This window comes from Varanus komodoensis, unplaced genomic scaffold, assembly GCF_004798865.1.
Source record: "Varanus komodoensis strain SLA01 unplaced genomic scaffold, ASM479886v1 scaffold32, whole genome shotgun sequence".
Classification (NCBI taxonomy): domain Eukaryota; kingdom Metazoa; phylum Chordata; class Lepidosauria; order Squamata; family Varanidae; genus Varanus; species Varanus komodoensis.
This window is the reverse complement of record NW_025335798.1, coordinates 428,263-449,200: the sequence shown is the minus strand read 5'-3', so window position 1 is coordinate 449,200 and position 20,938 is coordinate 428,263. Positions and strand designations below refer to the sequence as shown.

The 20,938-nt window shown below is 44.1% G+C and overlaps 1 protein-coding gene across 1 annotated transcript in view; it reads left to right on the top strand.

The window, feature by feature from the left end:
• CLCF1 (cardiotrophin like cytokine factor 1) overlaps positions 1 to 20,717 on the top strand; it is a 46,787-nt gene extending 26,070 nt beyond the window's left edge. The window contains 2 exon segments of the mRNA XM_044438392.1: positions 14,407 to 14,598; positions 20,132 to 20,717. Coding sequence (XP_044294327.1) covers positions 14,407 to 14,598; positions 20,132 to 20,614 — 675 coding nt within the window. The 3' untranslated portion in view covers positions 20,615 to 20,717.
• Positions 20,718 to 20,938: the final 221 nt, after the last annotated feature.

Sequence of the window (20,938 nt, the reverse complement as noted above, 5' to 3'; positions counted from 1 at the left end):
ATCAGTATTTTTAAAGGCTGTTTTGACTGTCGGGAGCCCTGAGCAGTGTAATTTTCATGCAGCCTGATCTGTAGTCACTTGGAATTCTCACTGAATGCAAAAGCTCCTACTCCCAGGTAAATGCGCATATGATTGTGGGCCAGCAAGACTGCAGACCCTGTGAATATGCCCATCCACGTGCACATGACTTCAGCATTGTGAGTTAATGGGATTTTCTTAACTTCCCTACACTGGCAAGGAGGATAGCATTGCATCATACCTGCTGATATGGACTAGATCCAAGTCACCTGCTTCTATATGCCTTGGCATAGGTAGGCCTCTCGATGCAAACAGCACCCCTGTGCTTATTTAGGGCAGTCAGGCTGAAATAGGGCTGCCAGTTTGTTTGTTTTTTAATAACCTTGTGCCTTTAGCATGCAGCCTAACATGCATTAAGCTGGTGACAATATCCTGGCAGGACCAAGTGACAGGAAAACTTTCCCTAAATTTCTATAGGTCAAAAAAATCTTAAATACTTTTAAAAGCAGGGTCAGTTAAAAATATTGGTGACCCTCTCTGGAACCAATACGCTCTTTATGTGGAAGCACATATTAAGCTTCCCTTTACAATTATTTCTCAATAACTTGTATCACAATCAGGCTTTCTACATAGCATAAATATCTAAATATTCCTTGCAGTGCATAAAATTGGTGGAAGTGCACTTCACTGAACATTAGATCAAATTTAAACACTGTCAAGAGATTTTCTAGATTGTAAGCTCCTTGGGACTATGACTTGTCCTCTCTGTAAAGTGCCATGTGGATGAATGCAGCTAGGTAACAAATGAGGCTGTTGCTGATGACAGATTATCTTATTTATATCAGTGAGGTTTCTTGTCCTTAACAGCATGAGTCATTGCTCTATTCTGCCTTGAGATTGCTTGCATTGATGCCTTCTTGCTCAGCATTAGTTGTCCTGCAAACAACATTGCACACATAGCCACTTTTAACCATGAGGAAAATACATCCTGAAGTACGAGTACAGGAACATCTCCGTTGCGAATGACTAAAACTTCCCAAAGTAAGTAAGTAACTTCCCAAAGCAAGTTCTTGAGTTTACCAGAACTCGTTTTGGAGGCTGAGTCTTAAGCAGTCCAAGGGGAAGGGGGAAGGAGGAGAGAGAAAGATGCTGCTGGACCTCATGGAAAAGACCCCTTCTGCAGTTTCTAATAATTGTAGGATGCAATCCAGTGCATGTTCAGAGAATAAAAATGTTGTGCAACTCCCAGCATGCTACATGCAGGGAACTGTAGACTCCTAAGCTTTGCCCCTTAGGATTTGGCTTGGGGGTATTATGAAGATCTGGTTAGGTTAAGGTGTCCACATGAGATTTCAAGTTGCACCAAAGGCTACTGGGACAAAGAAATGATGGCTGACCTAATCAAGATTATATCAATTTCTGGAGGGGATATGGATATAATTGAAGTATAATATATATTACTAATTGTTATATGAATTAAAGTGGCGGTATTATTGGTCTCCGGGGTGGGGAGGCACTGTATTATTCACTTTTTTAATTATTAGTTGAGCTTTTGTATATTATTGATGTTGTGATGTGTTGTAGTTATGTTTTTTTTCTGTATTTAAAAAAAAATTAAAAGGGGGGGGGGAGAAACGATGGCTGCTTTCTCCCTTAAAAAAAGATAACCGCCACATAAAAACTAGGCAGTGAAGTGTGCGGTGAACCCTTAGTGAGAAGTGATAGGGAAGCCCTCTTATTTCCCCACAACTTTTTATCCAATCTTGAAGCACACCTGATGTTATACCTCCCACAGGCTGAAGTGGGTGATCTATGTTAGCTCCATAAAAGAATTGAGGCAGATGAGGAAGACCGAGACTATGCAGTAGCATCCTTTAAGCTCTGATTCTGAGAGAGAAAGAAGGTCCAGATTCAAGCTTCCTACGGCTCAATAGTTTCATCTCTGGAGCAGGAAAAGGCAAGCCCATTCTCGTTTGCCTGTGTCAGTTTATTTGCCTGTGTCAAGCAAGCCGTTAGCATTCTCCAAAGCCAGAGAGTGAAGTGGGAACAAGTGCAGTGATATTGTGCAGGTTGGTCATGCGGCATCCCAGGGCTTCCATAATGTTACACTTCGCTCTAAACTCAGCGATAAGGGTGGAAAAGGTTCTTCTGGAAGTTCATGACTCCCTGTTCACTTTTTGTACGTGTGTGTTCCTGCCCACTTCCATAGTGAAAGTGGGAAGGGGAATGAAGATGGAAGGCGGAGAAGGAGCCAAGTTAAAATTGCAGTAATTTGTGGATTTGGACTGAACAAGTGGAGAAAGGTGTCTAGGACAATTTTTCAGACCTGATCACTGTTTAATCTCTCACTCGCAAAAACAGCCTTATCAACTTGGTGCTCTCCAACTGACATCATCCCCAGCCAGTATGCCATGCTGACCGGGAATGCTGGGAGCTGTGGTCATATCTGGAGAGCACCAGGTTAGGGAAGGCCAGGCAAAAACATGTTCTTGCAGCAATGAGCAGAGCTGCATATCTGTTTATATGGCTGTGATTGCTGCCCTAGATCTACACGCTGCTCACTTCTAACCACTACTAAGGTTTTTTTCTGCAGCTCAGTGGCAGGGGACTGAGTTTTAGAAGCAAGAGAGATTGAGTTTGATTACGACTGCTACCATGATGGGTTCCAGATGTTCATGATTTCATTAACATATACATAGGAGTCACTTCCCATACCAACACAGTTCAAGCACACCTTTCGGAGCAGAACAACTAGTCAATCAGACTATGATACTTCCCCCGTTTGCCTCTGAGTAGTGGAAGAGATACTTTTGTTATATAATAGCCTGGTTCACACAGAACACTGTCCTATGATTTGTTGCTGTACTCAGGGTTTGTCTGACAGATGATTGAACAAACCGTGGTTGATTTTTCCATTCTTTGGGTTGCTTGCTTTCCCCCTTCTTTTCCCAGTCATTCTGTCCCAAATACCTTTACAGTGCTGTAGTACTGGTGTATAAAGCAGATTTTTTAAAAAAAATCACTCTTGCCTACACCCTGGTAAAAGAACCAAAGGTTCAGGGGTTGCACATAATGACAAACTGTGGTTCAAATAACTTACAACCAAACAATGCTTCATGGGTTCTCTTTCTGGTTGTTTGTGGTTAATAATCAGTTTGTTCGCATGCTGCCATTCACACATCACAATAGTTCTGAATTCAGTAAATTAGATTAAGGGGTAGGATTGTGTGTAAACCAGGACATCAGGTTCTTATAACAGTACCTTTTTATTTTTATTTTTGCAGGCCCCTATTAGTTGAAAGAATAGAAGGAATTTCACTCAATCTAATAGTCACAATTAATGTCAGAACTTTCTAATATGCTATGACACATGATAGAATCTTTAATCAGTTGCATTTTATGCTGTGTCAGCCCCTTGATTCTTTGAACCATTTACATTCTTTTATTATTGAAAATTTGTTCAGTTTTCTGAATATCATATTCCTCTTTTTGTACAGATTCTGAGAAACTTAAAATGGGGACCATATAAAGACAGATCTTTTTCAAATAATTTAATTCACAATAAGGAACATAAAAAACAAAAAATCTCTACTTAGGAGCTGTGTCCCATTCTGTAGCTGGGGTGAGCTTGTCAGATCTTACACATTTTCACTAGAATCCTGAAATCCACTGGCCCAAGTCTGAAGCAAATGGCATACTTAGAATTAAAGAATTCTGAGCCCAGGAATTTAATTTTATTTCCCTGAATATCAGAACTGAATGATGATAACAGTCCTTCTTCCACAGAAAAATTCACTCCTGGTTACCCAAAATTGTCTTCCTTTCATCAGCATAATTGGTGTGCTGCAGAACATGAAGGCTGTTGGACCCATTGTGTTTCTCTCCCTATGCACACCACCCTTGAGAAATTCCAAATACCCATGGCTTGTGCCCCCTTCCCTCTTCTTGTACGAATTTCTGAGAGCCATCTGTTTAAACACAGACATGCCCCACAGAAAGAGAAGTGTGTGGCTGCTTATTTTTAACAGCAAAAGAGAGCGTCTCTCCACTCCTTGCCTATCCCCACCCCAGGTGCTGTTGCCTGTAGCTGAGCTCTGAGACTGATCCCATGTTTAGCTCTAGGAGTTGCAAGCCACTGGCAGCAGGAGCAGGTTCTGTTGTCCTTAAAAGTGGATCAGCCAACCCACACCTGAAGCAAGACCCTTTTTTAAATTACCCAACTGGATGCAGTGCTGCTCTCACTTAGAGCAGGGACCTTAAACATCTTTCTACCCAAGGGCCAAATTCAAATGTTGAAGAAGCTCTCTGGGGCCACATTCCAAGCACAGGTGAGGCCAAAGGCAAACACCAAAGGTGCTCGGTGCAAGGACAGGGCCAAAGCACCAAAAAAGCCAGCCATTTTTTTATTTTAAAAAATTTAGTAGTGCAGCAGCAGGACCAATGAAGGCCATCTACTGCCCATGAGCTGATGTGTTGCCACTCCTGCTCTAAGTGATTTATACTAAAATGCATGCATACATAAGTCACCTTTTTAAAAAGCAAAATATACACATCTAGCAATTTACAGGTAGTAAGAGTGCAGTCTTATGCATGGTTAGATAGAAAAAAGTCCTAAAACTCCCAGCATGCCCAAGCCAGCCATGCTTGCTTTGGAATGTTGGGAGTTGTAGGACCTTTTCTGCTGCCTACATATGGATAAAGATTGCAATTTAGGAAAATATTCTATTGGCTCTTCAGGGGAGTTAGGCTTCCTTAATTCTTAATCCTGTGATTTTAATCCTTACTGACATTCACATATCTTGCAAGCTGTATGCAGCCCATTGTCTCTGGGTTGCATGGATGCCCAGGAGTAGAGGCATGGAAAGAATTCTCTGTGCTGGTGAACTTTGGCTGCAAGTTTTCCTAAACTCACAAATGTCACTTGCATTCCTAGATCAGGGAGAAGCAATATGTAACAAAGCAGATAATACAGTGCAAAGTCCTTCTCAGTGCTGTAATAATGGATTATTCTTTGGAAGACGCATAGGCTACAAATACGATATGTAAAACTAATGGACTAATCCCATAAATAGCTAGAAGGCTTCCAAACACCCTTTAATCTTCCTTAAGGTAAAAGCTGTCTGGCAATGTTTTGGTAGTAAACATTACTAACTTCTTCTTGTGCTGGTGGTGATTTAATAATTTATTAATGTGTTATTAAAATACCTGTTTTTGCTTTAGATAGCTAATATCAGTAAAATCCGCATTACAAAGTCCTATTCAACTTTCAAATGGCATATTAGATTATGTTTCTCGGAATGCTATAATGAACTGTTTCCAACAGCACCTGTGACATACGAGTTATACAGTTCTGTGGATATTACTTTGATTAAAAGTGGTTGCAGAGTCAGTTCAATTTTTCTTTGTGCTATCAAGTCCTCTGGGGATTTGCATGGACTTCCCTGACACATCCCACTGAAAGCTGCATGGAGGCGGCTGCATAAACACCAGCAAGCCCCAACTGCATGGTCATTCGAACTCTAGCTTGCTAAGAGAAGCACACCTTTTCTGTGTTGGCACTGACACAGTGGTATTTTTCGGCAATGGCTTTCCTCCACCGAGTGTCAGCATATTTCATGAAACGCTTTCCCCTCTATCACTCATTTGCAAAAGGATGTGATGCTTTTGAAAAGCCACATGCAGTATCCTTTGTCAGCAACCTGAAAATGCCCTGGGGTGGGATGGGAGGACAAATGCATGTCCATCCTGCAAAATACACAGAGTATGAATTATGATTTCTGTCTTCTGCATCTGTCCTTTGTCGATGTAGAACAAGACAGGAAATCTGCGGTTGAGGTTCACACTGATGTTGTCTTACATCTGGCACACAGTTATGTGGTATTCTGAACTGAGACCTACTACCCTTTATCGCTAATCATTCCCACCTCCACCGTCAAGATGCATTCTGAAATCCAAGAAGACACAAAGGGAAACCGTGGTGAAGGAAGGGGAAAAGACGAAGCAGATTTAACTCAGTCTAGGGGTTTGGCATTCATGTACTGATTTCATCTCATTCCAACTGCTTTCTATTAGCCCGTCTTTTTGCTACAATGCCACATGTGGGCTGTGCGTATTCTGTCTTTCTTTCCCCCATTTTTGGAATCTGTTTATCTAGAATAGAGCTGGACTAACTAATGAATACAGGTAGCAGTGTAGCATACCACATAAGTTTGCCAAATGTATGACAACATCAGCATGGAGTCTGACCTCTCTACTTCCTGGCTTGTTAGAGCTTGGGAAAGGGAAAAAAGTTTAGCGTGCTTAAGACTCATATTAAATTTTCCTCTGCGCTGAAATCTATATTAGATCTTATTTGCATGGCTAAAGATGAAGATGATCATGGAACTAAATATTGATGGTTGCCTAGGTGCAAGTGTTCCAAACTTATAGTGACTGTCATGCAAAAAGAGGTTAGTACATATCACTAGGACACGTACTTCATCATCCAAAGGGGCATTTTCCTAAATTTGCAAAGAAGAAAGGAAACAAATGCATTTTAAAATGTGATTTGCATCTGTGTATTTAGCCATTTCTATATATATGGAATAGCAACAGTCATTTGCATGTTAAATACTAGCAAAGGGATGTGATAAAAAGGAAAAAAGTGGAAGGCAAAGCAAAGTATTAGAAAAGGAGAAAGTTCATACAATGCATATTATTATAAATATGCTAATAAATATCAGTGAGATATCCTGGAATGTACACATGTGCATTGTTTAACTGAACCATGAAAAGATATAAATGTAACAATGTTATACTTTCCTTACCAGGTAATGATGAGGAACCTATCAGTTATAATATAGCAAAAAGTTATATTCCAGGAATATTTGTGGTACAATGCCCTTACATTGCATAGCAGAAATAGTACAATTACTAAATATAACCAGGGGAAAATATCTGTGGAGTTTTTTAAGTTACAAAAATTAATAACAAATACATAAATTAGGGCCTCAGTATGTCTAACTCTATTTATATTTTTTGTCCCTTGTTCTTGAATAATCTGTATGTGGGTCTGTGTAGATTTGTTAGGTGCATGTAGAGATAGACTGTGTTTCTAGAGCCTCTAGGAGAAGAAAAACTCTATGATTTAAATGGCTGCTAGCCTGTTTCCATCTGAACATCCAGGCTGTTTGGTTATGTTGTATGGATGGCCATCGTTCCAAAGCTATGGTTCCTAAACTCGGAACAGCCTGTAAAAGACATCCCATTCTTTGACCCTTTTTCTTGTGCTTTGATTAGGCCATGAGATTATAGAGATGGATGTAATATTACAAGATAATTTATACTGCATCTCTCAGCTTCAGGCATGGTGTCTGCCATTTAAGTATTTTCTAAAGCACTACATGAATGCTCATTCATTGATCATTGCCAATCGTTACTTTAAAAGGAAGATTTTAAAAAGTGCAAAACAGCTCCAGGCATGGGCAGCAGGCAAGATTTGTGGTGACATCATGTGCGCCAGCCAATCAGCTCCAAGCACAGCCACATCTCTTCCAAAGCTGTCATTCAAGAAGAAAGAAAACATTTAGAACTTAATGCTATGAAGACACAGCCGTAGTAGCTCACTGCTTTAAAAAAAATGGTGTGTCTTTACGCATAGTATGTTTTCTGTAAGTTCTGGCACTGCAGGATTGGTGCTGAGGACTGGAGGAACAAGCCTCCTGTTTTTCACAGGCTATTTGCTTCCCTGTGTCCTTCCCTTGTGGATCTTAAGGCACTCTGTAAAATCTTGGATCTGCTTTTATGGAGTAAATGCATTTTTCTTTCTTTCTCTGAGACCGATTTAAATACATTGAGAGTAGTGAGCTGCTCTTTTCTGGTCAGATTCTCGTTTAAAACCAATTTGCTATCTCTTCACACATCTAATAAGACCTTGACCCTTACCATGGATTAACCTTACAGAGTATTTGATTTGTATCTTCTTTTTGGTCAAATGTGAACAAAATCAAGTATCTGTGAATTAAAATGTCCTCCTAACGCCGACGTTTTGAAAAATACAGAGAGGTCCATGGATAGTAAAATAGACTTCATTCATTGTGTCAAGAGTTTTGATAGGTAAGTGTGTCCTTCAACAGATCTGTGAAGTGGACTAAGAATGTGATAGGAAGATATAAACCTGAGTTAAGATACAACAGAATAAAAATCCAAACCAAAATTCAAAGAACATTTATTGTTGACTGAGACGTGTAATGAGAGCGTCATAATGCACAATTTAAACATAGGCCCTATTTTGGTGGAGCACTAAAGGGGCTGGGGGACTAATCCCTTAAGAACACAGTGGGCCAAATATCAGGCTAAGCCGTTGCCTCACTCACCTCGGTATTGTCTATTCTGACTGGCAGAATCTGGAGTCTCAGGGACGGGTCTTGTTGTGAGAGGGCTTTAACTGAAATTGCCAGAGGTTTTGTGGGAACTTGAGGGTATGTGTTTAGCTATGGAGATCACTTTGTGGAAAGGATGGAGTGCACCAAACCACCTTGCAGTGGACTGCCGAAGAAGCTCTTGCTTCCACAGCCACCACTCCCACTGTGTCGGTGGTGTGTGTGAGAGAGAGAGAGAGAGAGAGAGGAAGCGGGTGGTACTCAGGGAGCTAAATCTAAGCCTGGGGCCTTCCAGAAAGCTACATTAGACCGAGTCAGGGCCCATGTGGGCAGCAGCTCTCCAGCATTTCCAGCAGGAGTATTTCCGAACCTGACCTGGAGAAGCCCCTGCATGCGGAGCAATGGCCCCTCCTTCCACTGTTGAGCTCTATACTTGATTATTGCTATAACTGCAAATGGGGACACAATTCCTTTTTGTAGTGAGAGAGCCACCCATGATCTTTATTTAAAGAATGAGATACAGTGTCAATTTGCTAATGAATTCTGTTTTGGGGGAAAAATAGCTTCTCCATTATATTTTTAGGAATTTGGAGCTGGAATCTGATGGTGTATGCGAAAAGCTTCAGAATGTGACCTTGCATTGCAGAAATGCCATTTCACAGTGGTCTATATTCAGTTCATACATTAGAACATACAGAATATCTCATGCTTGTTGCAATTTCATACCCACACTAGTAATGAGGTCAGTAATCTTGGCTCTGTGCCATGGGGAGCCCATATGGGTCCTGAATATTCTGTGATTTAAAGGCGATCACCAGCCGTTATGCTAGTTCAAATGGTATGGAAAATAACATCAGAAATAGAGGTGGGGGATCTTTGCATAAGCAAATAAAAGTAGTGATGAACAACAAGCACCAGTTATATATGGTAATCAGTCATTGTAATGGATCCATTTGAACAAGGAGATCTGATGAAAAATTGTGGTTTTTCTAAGTGAAGATGCCAGGTCACATTCTGAGGCTGTGCCTAGATGCCATCTTTAAGCACAGTTGATTTACTGCTGTAACCACACTAAACCAGAAGTGGGGAAACCCTATCTCAGTGCAGATGTAGCCACTAGTGTGGAAATTTTGTGCTGTATGTGGGTTCTGTCACCCACCCTGGTCCTGATAATTTCTGGTCTGGTGTGGACTAGCAGCAAACAACATGGAGTGTGGCCTAGACTCCATATGGCTTGCAAGTTCCAAGGGCTCTGATTCAGTGTGGCTGACACTTGCCTGTTCTTAGCTCTGGAAGTGACTTTAGCGGACAGGAAGCAGTGGACCTAAATGTTTTTAGAAGTCAGGGTACCTCCATTTCATGGGGGCCTTCAGGTAACATGCCGTGTATTCTAAGGTTCATGTGATTTCTGTCTGTGGGCATAAGAAGATACCAAGCAGCAAGCACAACTTTCTCTTTGCTAGCAGGGTCCATTCCTAGAGTGCCTTGACATGTGGAAATTCCCCCTTTCAAAGCAGAAACTGGGAGAAACTAGAGATGTGCATTAGAAAAGCTGAAAGAACGATCCAAAATGCTATGACAAGTCTCACAGTGAGAATTTAAGATGATGCACTTCTGTGTTTAGATTACACAAGGGAAGCTTAAAAAAATAACTTGGTGGTCTGCCAGAGGAAACAAACGAAGGAGGATTTTAAACAAATAACCTATTTATTAGCAGTTTCAGTCTGCTAGATCAGAACACTGAGAAACACATCCAACTCACTCTTGTAATATATAAACAAGGCACAGAACAAACTGGATGTATTTTTCAGTTCAGATAGTCAAAAAGGATTTCACATCTTTCTGGCTTAGTGGAAAAAGCCAAGATACTCACCAGACTGCAGACATCCCCACCATAACTCTTAAGTAGGAGGTGTTTGTTCATTGGAGCTTTCTACGCAATTGGTCATCTTTTCCATTTCTAAGAAACATTTAGGACCATTCAGCAGTTGTACGGATGTCACTTTTTTCCCATTAGATTGCAACTGAAATGCCCAGTTATTTCCATGTTCTTGCTCAATGCAAAGTTTTCAGGCAGACTGAAAAAGACCAAATGATTTTCTGATGATTTGGTATGATCATGGTCCAGTCTTTTCCCATCCAGAAATATATTTTAAGGACAACTGCAATACATAAAACATCTGACAGAAGAATTGTTCGGATGGTTATATAATTTAGCAGAGATACAAAGCAGAATTATTAAAGTCTTAGAACCAGTGCTTTTTTTTGTCATAGAACACACCAGAACAGAGTTCTGGCACCGTTTTTTGACAGATTTTCCAAGTTTTAAAAGTAACTTTTGAAAATTTGATGTTTGGTCCACGTGGGTTTGAATCGCCCTGTTGAGTATAGCAGGTCAGCAGCAAAATCATTAAAACGGTGCACGCGGGCTGCTTGTGTGTCGAATCCAATGCATGCGTACTTCATCCACGCTGGTTGTGATGGCGCTGCTCATCTTGTGGTGCTGTTCAGCTTGTGATTGGTCGTGTGGTTGCACGCTGAGTGCTTACTGCGGCAGCGACTGTTATGTTTCGTTACACAACTGATGTGTGAGGGTGTATGTACAGTGATTGACTACATGTGAAAGGTAAATAATTTCATGAGTTCCAGCACCATTTTTCTTACAAAAAAAGCACTGCTTAGAACTAAACAAGACTATTTAGTTTAGGGTAGAAGTAAGCATACATCCTTCATAGTGAGGATATGTGACTTAGGCACAGTCTGCACTCGGTTCTGATAGTTGAATAGTTTGTTGAAACAATGAATGGGTAATTCATTGAAAAATGAACAATTCCAATAGTTTGAATTGTTCATTGAAAGAAGGTTGCTTAGCTCTCTATTTAATCTATTTCTCTGATTAATCTGGTGGTTCTCCTGCCTTGATTTATGCAGAGCCTCTGATAGGATCGTTATAAACTATTCTTTTGGGTTTAATGGGGCCAGATTAATCACTATTTTGGTCCCAGAGAAAACAAACACTGGGGCTCTCCATAGGAACCACTGCTCATACATACTGTACACCGTCTAGAGTAGCCTAACAATGCAACTATATATGAAAAATAAAAAGGCAGGCATCATGTTGTTATACCCCTATTTTGTTCCAATACTCACCTTGCAAATACGATGCAGAAATGTTACTAGACAGGGCCAACTTTACCATTGGGCAGAATGAGGCAGCCATGTCAAGCAGTGGATACTGAGAGATGGGGAATGGCAGCAACATGTGGCCTGTAGGTCACAGTGGTTTATGATGCGTGGCCCATGCTCTCAGCTAATTCCTTAAAGCATCATCCCTGAATGCAGCGGAAGACGGTGTCCCATCGCTGGCCTTGAACTCTGAGTCAGTTGCCAGTTGACTGCCGTATGTGGTATGGAGGGGGCATTAGGCCTTAGCCACAGGCAGAAAAACATTTTGGGCTGGACCTGTGATTAGGCCCCAGTACAGGAGGACCGGAAATTAGTTGGGTACTATCGTTGTACTATAGAATAGGTGGTTGCATTGTAGCTCAACGGGGCAAGGCCTTCCCTCCGAGTACTGTAAGAGTCGGTGAAAGGTTTTTCTCACACAGCAGTCCTCCCTCACTCCTCCTGAAAATAATGGCCATGACTAGGGTGAAGACATGGGCTTTCCTCCTCCTCCCAGACACCCCTCAGGAAGCAAAAGCGCCCACTGGGGTGGTTAAATACACATCCCGTTTAGGCCCCTGTTGTTGATTTCTCTGCCCCCACTTAAAATCTGGAAAGGAATCTGTCCAAAAGAAAAACATGGGATTGTGTAAAATGTGTAGGAGAGGGAATGGGTGGGCCCTGTCCCCGATGGGGAGAACGGCGGAAGCACTGAGGCAGGATAGACTCATCCAGGCTAGGCTGGGCCTGGGCGTGGTGCAAAGAGGAAAATGCCGCGGGAAAGTCTTTAATGAAGCGCGAGCGGCCAGGGCCGGGCTGCCTGTTTCATGGGTGAATCATCAAAGTGGGAGGCACTGGCATGAATAACGGGGTAGGCTTCCGTGGTGACTATGCAGGCATGACCACCTTCCTAGTCTTGTCCTAGAATGAGAGGATGCACAGAGATGCTTCAGCATCAGACAGAAGCAAAAATATACAGTTCAGCAAGCCAAATGAAGCCACATTTGTGGCATGCCCACCAAAGAAATGTGGATGTGTGTAGGCAATGAACATCCTTTCCACACATGCCACTTCTAGCAACCCAGAATGCATGTAGCTGTGTACTTATGAATTCATGGCTATCTACTCCTTTTCTATTATAATTCTATTATAATCTCACTCTTGAAATACTAACATATTCATAATTAGAAATTTCAAGACACATTAATAAGCTTATGAAAGCCAGTTCCTCTGTCAGAGTGATAAAGCTATATCACCATAAAACTTCCCAGAAAAGCTCCGGCTTTAGGTACACAAGAAATAAATGCCAAGTTTCTCCTTTGTGAAATAATATGCAGATAGCTAACATATCTATTGAACAGATAGTCAGAAATGAAGTGTACAGCAATGAGCCCAAACCATTAATCCAACTCTCTTACCAACCCATTCCATCCACATGTAACAAATGTTTGAACTGACTAGAGGATGGGAGGTGGAATCCAGCACATTTGCAGGACCCCATTTGGGGGAAGGCTGATGTAAAATGCTAAACTACTTAAAACTTAGCTTTGACTAAAAGAAGAAAAAAACCTCTAGTTCTGAATTCTGGCAGGCCAATGTGGATTAATTTTCTCTCAAAGAGGTACATTATGTGCTGTCCATTATTATGACTATGCAACCCTAACTGGGAGTTTGCTATGGCTTTTCATGCTGTGTGAACCAGCTGGGGAGGGACATTCTAGGGATAAGCAATCCTTGTGTGACCCTAGAACAGACCGTGGGTTATAAAAGGCTAGTTTAACCTAGGATAACCCTCCCAGGCTTGCCTCACACATGACAAGCCACAGCAACCTTTGGTTGGTGGTTTAATATTCCTCATGGTGGACAGATGTGCTGCAGCTCTTCAAAGGCAAATTAACCCAAAATGAGCTGCTATATCATGTGAACAAACTCCCAATGGACTGCCATGTCCAAACCTCTGTGAATTTGGTTGGAATCCTTAGAGAAATGCCGCCACCCCACTCCCCATACACACACACACACTTTCCTCCCAGGAACTTAATACAATCTACCGGTAGTATGGCAGATCGTAGGGGAAGGAGAAACTGAGGAAAAGACGTCATGATGTCAAAGCCATTATTCCTGAGATCAACCTGGCTGATGGTCTCCGTTTCCACTTTCTGTTGCACTAAACTGTTCTGTTGCACTTTCTGTTGGGACTAAACTAGATACGATATTGTGTGAATACAATTAACAGGTATGTTTTTTTACAATGTCAAAAGCAGCTGCACGAGGGAGCGGTTCAGGGCTGTGAGAGAGGAGGGGACACTTAACCCTTTCGCCTCTGCTGAGCTCCTAACGAAAACATGCACACATCCTGAAATGGATGTTTATATTGGGCGGGAAGTCTCCATTGGTCCTGGTTGTTTCTAATTGCAAGCAGACAGTGGGGACCATTGGATAAGAGAAAACTTTCTGATGGGGTGACAGTGGTCAGAGGGCAGTGAAATACTTCTGCTTGCCTGAAGAGAACAAAGCTGTGCTGCCCTGGTGGGGCAAGTGGTGGTGGCAGATGGGATAGAAAGGCTGTTTGGTAATGCGTTTTTGCAGCTGTACCCTTCCCTTCACCTGAGGGGTTAACTGAGGGAGGACCAAGTATCAGAAGACCACCCCAGACCATTGCCACTTAAGTCACACATTCTCTTCCTGAAAATCTAAACTGCATAGTCCCAGGATCAAGATTATCATCGGTGTGGGGGATATAAGCATACATGCAGATGCATCTGGTTCCTGCAACTTCTCCCGGGAATGGTGGGATGGGGCGGGGGGGGGATGGGCAATGCAGGCTTTGCTCCCCCTGTCACAATGCTCCCTTCGCCCACAGCTCCTTACAAGTGTGCTCCCTGCAGGAGATTCGTGGGGGATCCTTGCCTTCCTGTGTGCCACGCTCTGGAACCTGCCTGTGGTGCCCGCACTGAACAGCACGGACCAAGTGACTACCAGACAGTCCATCCAGCAGATGTACGACCTCACTCGCTATCTGGAACACCAGCTGCACACGCTTGCGGCCACTTATGTGAGTGCAGTGGGTTACTGAGTTGAGAGAGTGGGTTACCGCGTTGAGTAACCTAGTAGAAATGTCTTTCCCTTCCACTTGCTCCCCACCCACCCCATGACTTCCCATCTGCCCTCTCCTCACCCTGTTCCTGCCCAGCCTTTAATTCCCACAGCTCCGTAAATGGTGCCTCCCTGTCTCTCCTGACTTTGATGCTGATGTTGTAAAGTGAGGTGAGGTTGGCTTTCCCTCTGGGTCAAAAGCTCAATGGATCACAGGCACACATGCACAGACATCCTGCATTCTGAAAGGGAAGATGAGGGCATCAAAAGGTGACAGAGCTTGCCTCTGCTCTGAATTTGGGGAAGGCATTTAGAGGCAGACACAGTAAGACCTTCTGCAACACCTCTGACAACGCAAACTTCACTGCGGAAACCGAACATCTGCAATCTCCTTATGCATGGCGAATAACTAAACTTCTGCTCTCACACAGCACAGCAGTGGCTCTTGCTTGGCAGAGTATCTGACACACTTCCCCCTCCCTGCCTTCAGGCACCGGTGGAGTCTCCCTGTTTACAATCTGTTGTGCATCTTCTGCTGCTGGGGTGAGGTGAGGCCTCGTCTGTCAGAACTCGCCAGGGAACCGCCCGGCTGCGTGGAGGGCGGGGGCTGGGGGCAGCCCCTCTTCCACCGGCGTGGTATCCCTGCTCCTTGGCCTACCTGGCATTCCGAGCCCTACCCCTTGGCACTGCTTCCTGGCACTGAGCACCAAGGATGTGAAAATAAGGGATTTGTTTGATTCTGGCCCTGGAAAATATGGGGCCTCATTGTCTCTCGCTAGCTTATATCCTGGTTCTCGAAATGCGCTTTTAAAAATGCAGACCACAAGGTCTATTGCTTTAGTTTGGACAGCAGAGAAGTGGCCTGCTACACAGCAACCTGCGAGTTGGCTGTATGTATGAACAAATTATAAACTTTGCTACAGAACTGCACGGCATTCCCAAATGACACTGAGCCATCAGTGGTAATAAATAGTTCACATCATGAACTACTGGCTGGGGACCAAATGCACATCTAACATGAAACCAACCATCGTGGGCCATGCTCTGCCCATGTTCAGCCTATTCCAGTTCCCCACTGGCAATCGCACACATGTGTTTGTGTGTGTGTATATTGAAAGAGAGAGAGAAAGATCCCAGGGCCAGGACTGTGTCACTGCCTCTTTTTCTTCCTTTTTTCTTCTTTTCCTGTCTGAAGGGGTTGAAAAGCTACAGTTCAATAGATTAGTAACTGGGATGACATTGTCTGGATTGTGCCAAATGAAACATTGATACCCTTGATAATTCATATTAACTGTCCGGTTACTGATCATTGTAGCAAATAGAATGGGAAAATATATGATAGAGACTCCTCCTAGAATATAATTCCAATTGGACACATGTCCCCATTGTGTTGTGCAGGTGCATATTCATACTGCACTGTAGGTATTTACTGCACTAATTCCATTAGGGTTTCTATGGCATGCCCATGGGGATTAACCCATATGAGTGCATGTAGGACATAATGTTATGCAAGGTAATATGAATGTATTACTTGTGATGCACTCCTCAGAATGGCATGTCTTGGTTAGTTTAGTTTTTTGCAGGTGAAATAACATTCTTGGCAATGCTAACAGTGGATTCTTTCCAGCTTGTCTTACACATATATTCATATTCAGTTTGAACACTGGATCAGCTCTGCCTTGCCCTACCCTGATGCTTCTACTTGGCTGTCCACTTTTTAAAAATTAATTAGAAGTATTTTGGTATTTATATCATACAGTCATAGGATTATGAAGTTGGAAGGGGCCTTAGGGAACATTTTGTCCAATCCATTGCTTAGTGCAGGATGAACGCATACCAATTCATCCTTCAATTTTCCTTTAAGTTACAAAAATGTTATGAGGATTTAGGTGGAAGATATATGCTAGTGAGGCTATTAAAGTTAGCCAATAGATGCTTATTACTGATTATCCCCAACAGGCTGCTAGAAAATTGCAGAACAATAGTTTTTCCACAGATGGCCTGAAAAAAATGTATATTTTTAAGGGTAGAACAGATACTTTCTCTGTCACATCTATCTTCACCCTCAGATAAGACAATGCAGGGTGAGGTCTGTGGAGGTAACCTCACTTTATGTGCTTGAAGACAGAGAGCTCTTTAGCATTCCAGCCGGAAGACATCGTGTGGCAATTCCATCTTTCCTTCCTTAACTAGAGTGGCAACTTACACATTGCCAAACAAACTCAATGCATAGAACAGATGTGTGTGAGAGAGAATGAAAAGTTAATAACCATAACCAATTTAAATATGAATACTATATCTCTTATTATAATGGAGAAGATTAACTGGTATCCTCTCCTTGGTGCCTGTTCAGTCAGCTGCCCATATGCTAACTGTGGATTTGCAACTCTTTTATCCCTTCCTCCTGACTTTTCCCCTTTAAACTAGACTTGAACTAGATGGCCCTTCAAGTCATGTACACCTTCAAAAAGAGGACTGTTTGTAGACATCTCTCCAAAGTAAAGGACGCCTGGCTACCCTACCTTAACTGATCATTTGTGAAAAGGAAAGAGATGGCAGACACAGTCGGAAAATACAGGAAGGTTCCACATTGGATGTGACATTGATCCAGTTTGCATTGGCTCTTTAAATATGTAACTTCTAATTGGTGTGATTGGAGGTTACTGTGTGACATCCAAATCCAGGCATTGTAGGTTAAATTGTGTGTTAAACAACCCAAAGTTAACCTGCATTTAATTTGGTTTCATCAATAATTAGACTGGAAACCTCAAAGACTGCATATTCAAAATGGTGGTGTCATGTACTACAGCAAATTGTGGGTTAATTAACCCAATATTTCCTGCTGCGATATCTGAACAGGCTCACTGTCTGGAGCCTATGTAAAAGTGCAATAAAGGCTTCATCCGGAGGCACCACAGCTGCATTATCTTGCCACCGTGCAAGATTTGAGTGCATTTCAGTGCAATCTCACTCCTTACAGGGTTGCTCTTTAGGAACCTATGCTATTCCCTTTTGACTGTCAGAATATTAGGGAACTCAGGCCTGAAGGCCTAAGGATAAAGGACTGCTATCAAAAGAAGGAGAATCATGGCAAGCCAAAGGAAAGTGAGGAAGAGAATAGTAATTGCCTGTGAATGGAGCATGTGAGAAACAATACCTGGAAGACCAGAGCTTATACTGTCCCCAAACACTCGACATTCATAGAAAAGTTCACAATGTTGTACTGAACATCTCTTTGCATTTTCTGGGGACAGAGTATGATGGCGGTGGTGGTGGGATTCCGTCAGTTCCCCTACTGGAATAAGAAGTTAACATACTGCCTCTCTTTAGAAGGAGTCAGAAGTTGCCTGAGAGAAAGCTCAAACCTGATGGGAATATTAGAAAAATGTGACCCGTGAAAAAGGGATGCCCCGGTGGCTCAAGGTGCAGCTGTTAAGCATCAGGAAGACGGCATAGTCTAGTGATGGGGGCAGTGCTGCTGGTTCCAGGCCTTTGGCAAGACATTCTTAATTGCCTCCCTCCTTCAGCAACTGTTTGCTTCTCCTTCTCTGTCATCGCTACTCCTTATTTGCTTGGCACCTCCACAGAGGCAGTAAGCAAGTCGGCAGGGGCATCTGCCACTGCTCCTTCTCCTCACCACTGTTCTCTGGCCAGAGTGGGGAGTGAGTAAACAAGCAAGTAGCAAGAAGAAGGGAAAGAGTTCAGGGCACTCTTGTCAGGGGTCTCCTGATGGAGCGTGGGCCTTGCCAGGTGCCCAGCCATGCTTCTCCTTGATGCAGACCCTGACTGCAGGCTCTGTGGAGAGTCTCTTACTGCCAGTAAGAGGCCCAGTACTTGTACCTTGTGTCCCCACCATAACAACACAGGCAGACTTTGCGTTTTGTTTAAAGAGACCCTCAGTCTCTGCATCTCCAGGTGCTTGTCTCCTTCCCTCCTGCTTCCCCGCAAGCAGGTTAGCCTTCAGTGATGCGTAATGATTGGCGACTGAGTGTTCAGCAGGAGGGAAGATACACATACGCTTGTGTATGCTTGCATGCTGCCACATAGCCACAGGGTCTCCGTCTTACAGGGATGGGAACCAGTTGATTCCGCTGCCTTCTTGGCTGCTCTGTGAGGGATGTTGTGAAATTTCTGCCAAGGGATTTTTATTGAAGCAGAGCTGCTCCCATATCTGGCCATGTAAGTTGTAGATAGAGAGGGCTACTCAAAATGCCAGGAAAAATTACGTAAACTATCTTGACAGCTGAAGGACACAAGGGTCACATACATATACATGGTTCTTACTCACCATGAGAAGGTGAGTTGCTTAAGTGCATTGAATCACCATAGTATACAGACATACAGTGCTTTGATCTTTCCTTGCTACTGCAAGATCTGGAACTGTAGACGTAGGGCAAATACACCCCATCTGCAGTTGCAGTTCAGCCCACCAGAATTACCCAGATGTCCTCTGCTTCTTTCCCCAACCATCACTGATTGGGTGGCTTCCCACATTTGTACAGTCCCCCACTGCAAATTCTAAGAGATGTGCCTTTCCTAAAACTACTGACGATAAGAGCCTGAAATTAAAATATGTTGGTTTTGGGGGCTCGCAACTTTTGCCTTTGGCCCTGTCTCCCCATAAGGGCTTCTCACGAATTCTGCTTAACACTGTAGCATTGGGCTAACCATCCTTTCCTTCCTTGTTCTGGCAAACCCGTGATCCTGCCCCCCCTCCCCGCCGCCTGCTACTGGTCTCATGGTGTTGGCCACGTCCCAGCATGCCCTGGTAGTTGGTTTCTGCTGGCGTGTTGTTGTGTTTGGGGAGAACCGTCTCCACGGGCCTCCGGGCGACACAGAGGAAATGAATTTGTCTCTCGAGCTTGTCAGATTGTTCACACGCCCGTAGGGGATGACACACCTCCCTTCCGCTCCGTGCTTCACCCCACCCACGCACCCGCTGCCTGGGCAATCCCATGGTCCCGCAGGGCACCAGTGCTGGCAGGGGGGTGGGGAATCCCAGGAACGCAGCTCAGCAGGGCAGGCGGCTGTGCTTTGTGCTTGGGTGCCTGCGTTCAAGGAGGTGTGGAGGGGAGAAAGCGGGGACCTTTCAATAAGCACCTGTCTGAATGTATTGGGGAGCTGCAGTTGCAGCGTATGAGTGCAAAGGATGTCTCCTGGCGAAAAGCAGATTGTGAGCACCTGGGGAGATACTTGTGTCCAGAGATGATTTGCGTGCCTGCATGCGCCTTGCATGGCTGTGCCAGCCTCCATGCATGGCCTCTGTGCCTCAGCACATAGACCCCTTGCAATGCCCTGTATTGAGAAGGCTAAAACAGGTGAGGTGCTCCGTGTACACACTGTGCTGTGCGCTTGTGGGGCATTCCAGTGGCTTGTTCCCCCGCTGCCGTATTGCAGTGCAGGCATCGGAGGAGGAGCTTGGCGAGAGGCTGGGAGGAACCGTATGTGGCAATGCACTGCTGAGTTTAACAACCTCTTGTCTCTCCCCACAGCTCAACTACTTGGGGCCACCATTCAATGAGCCAGACTTTGACCCTCCCCGGATCATCGGGGTGGAGGCTGTGCCGAGTGCCACCGTGGACATTCAGGAATGGCACAGCCTGAACGACAACGCCCGACTCGCAGCCAATTACCAGGCGTACAGCCACCTGTTGAGCTACCTGAGGACCATGGATGGAGCAGCCCCGGCTGCTGTGCCAACATTGCGCCACAGCCTCGCCCATTTCCGTGCCAGCCTGCAAGGGCTGCTGGGCTCCATCGGTGGCATCATGGCTTCCCTGGGCTACTCACTTCCGACAGCACAGCCTCCTGCGACACCTGCCCCTCGAGGCAACTTCCTGCGCAAGATGGACGACTTTTGGCTCCTCAAAGAGCTGCAGACCTGGCTGTGGCGCTCGGCCAAGGACTTCAACAGGCTGCGCAAGCGGGTGCCACCTTCAGCCATTGTGCTGCACCTTGACACCAGGGGCTTCTGACCCCTGCTCAAAACTGGTCTTTCCCTGTCTTCGCCTCATCCACTGATGCCATCCTTGTCCTCTTGAGGCTTTGGGCTTCCCAGTGCTTTCCAATCCCCAACCCCTTCCCAGCCCACCTCAGAAATATTCCCACTGTTCCTACACCTTCCTGGTGCAGCTCCACTGCTCTCTGTTACGAAGCAGTGCTTCTGAGCAAAACCCACACTGGTTATTCCATCTCCCTCTCCCTCCCTCCCTCCCTCCCTCCCTCCCTCCCTCCCTCCTTGTGTCCTATATTTCCCTTATTCTTTCCAGAGGGGTCCATTAATTTTCCAGAAGGAGAGG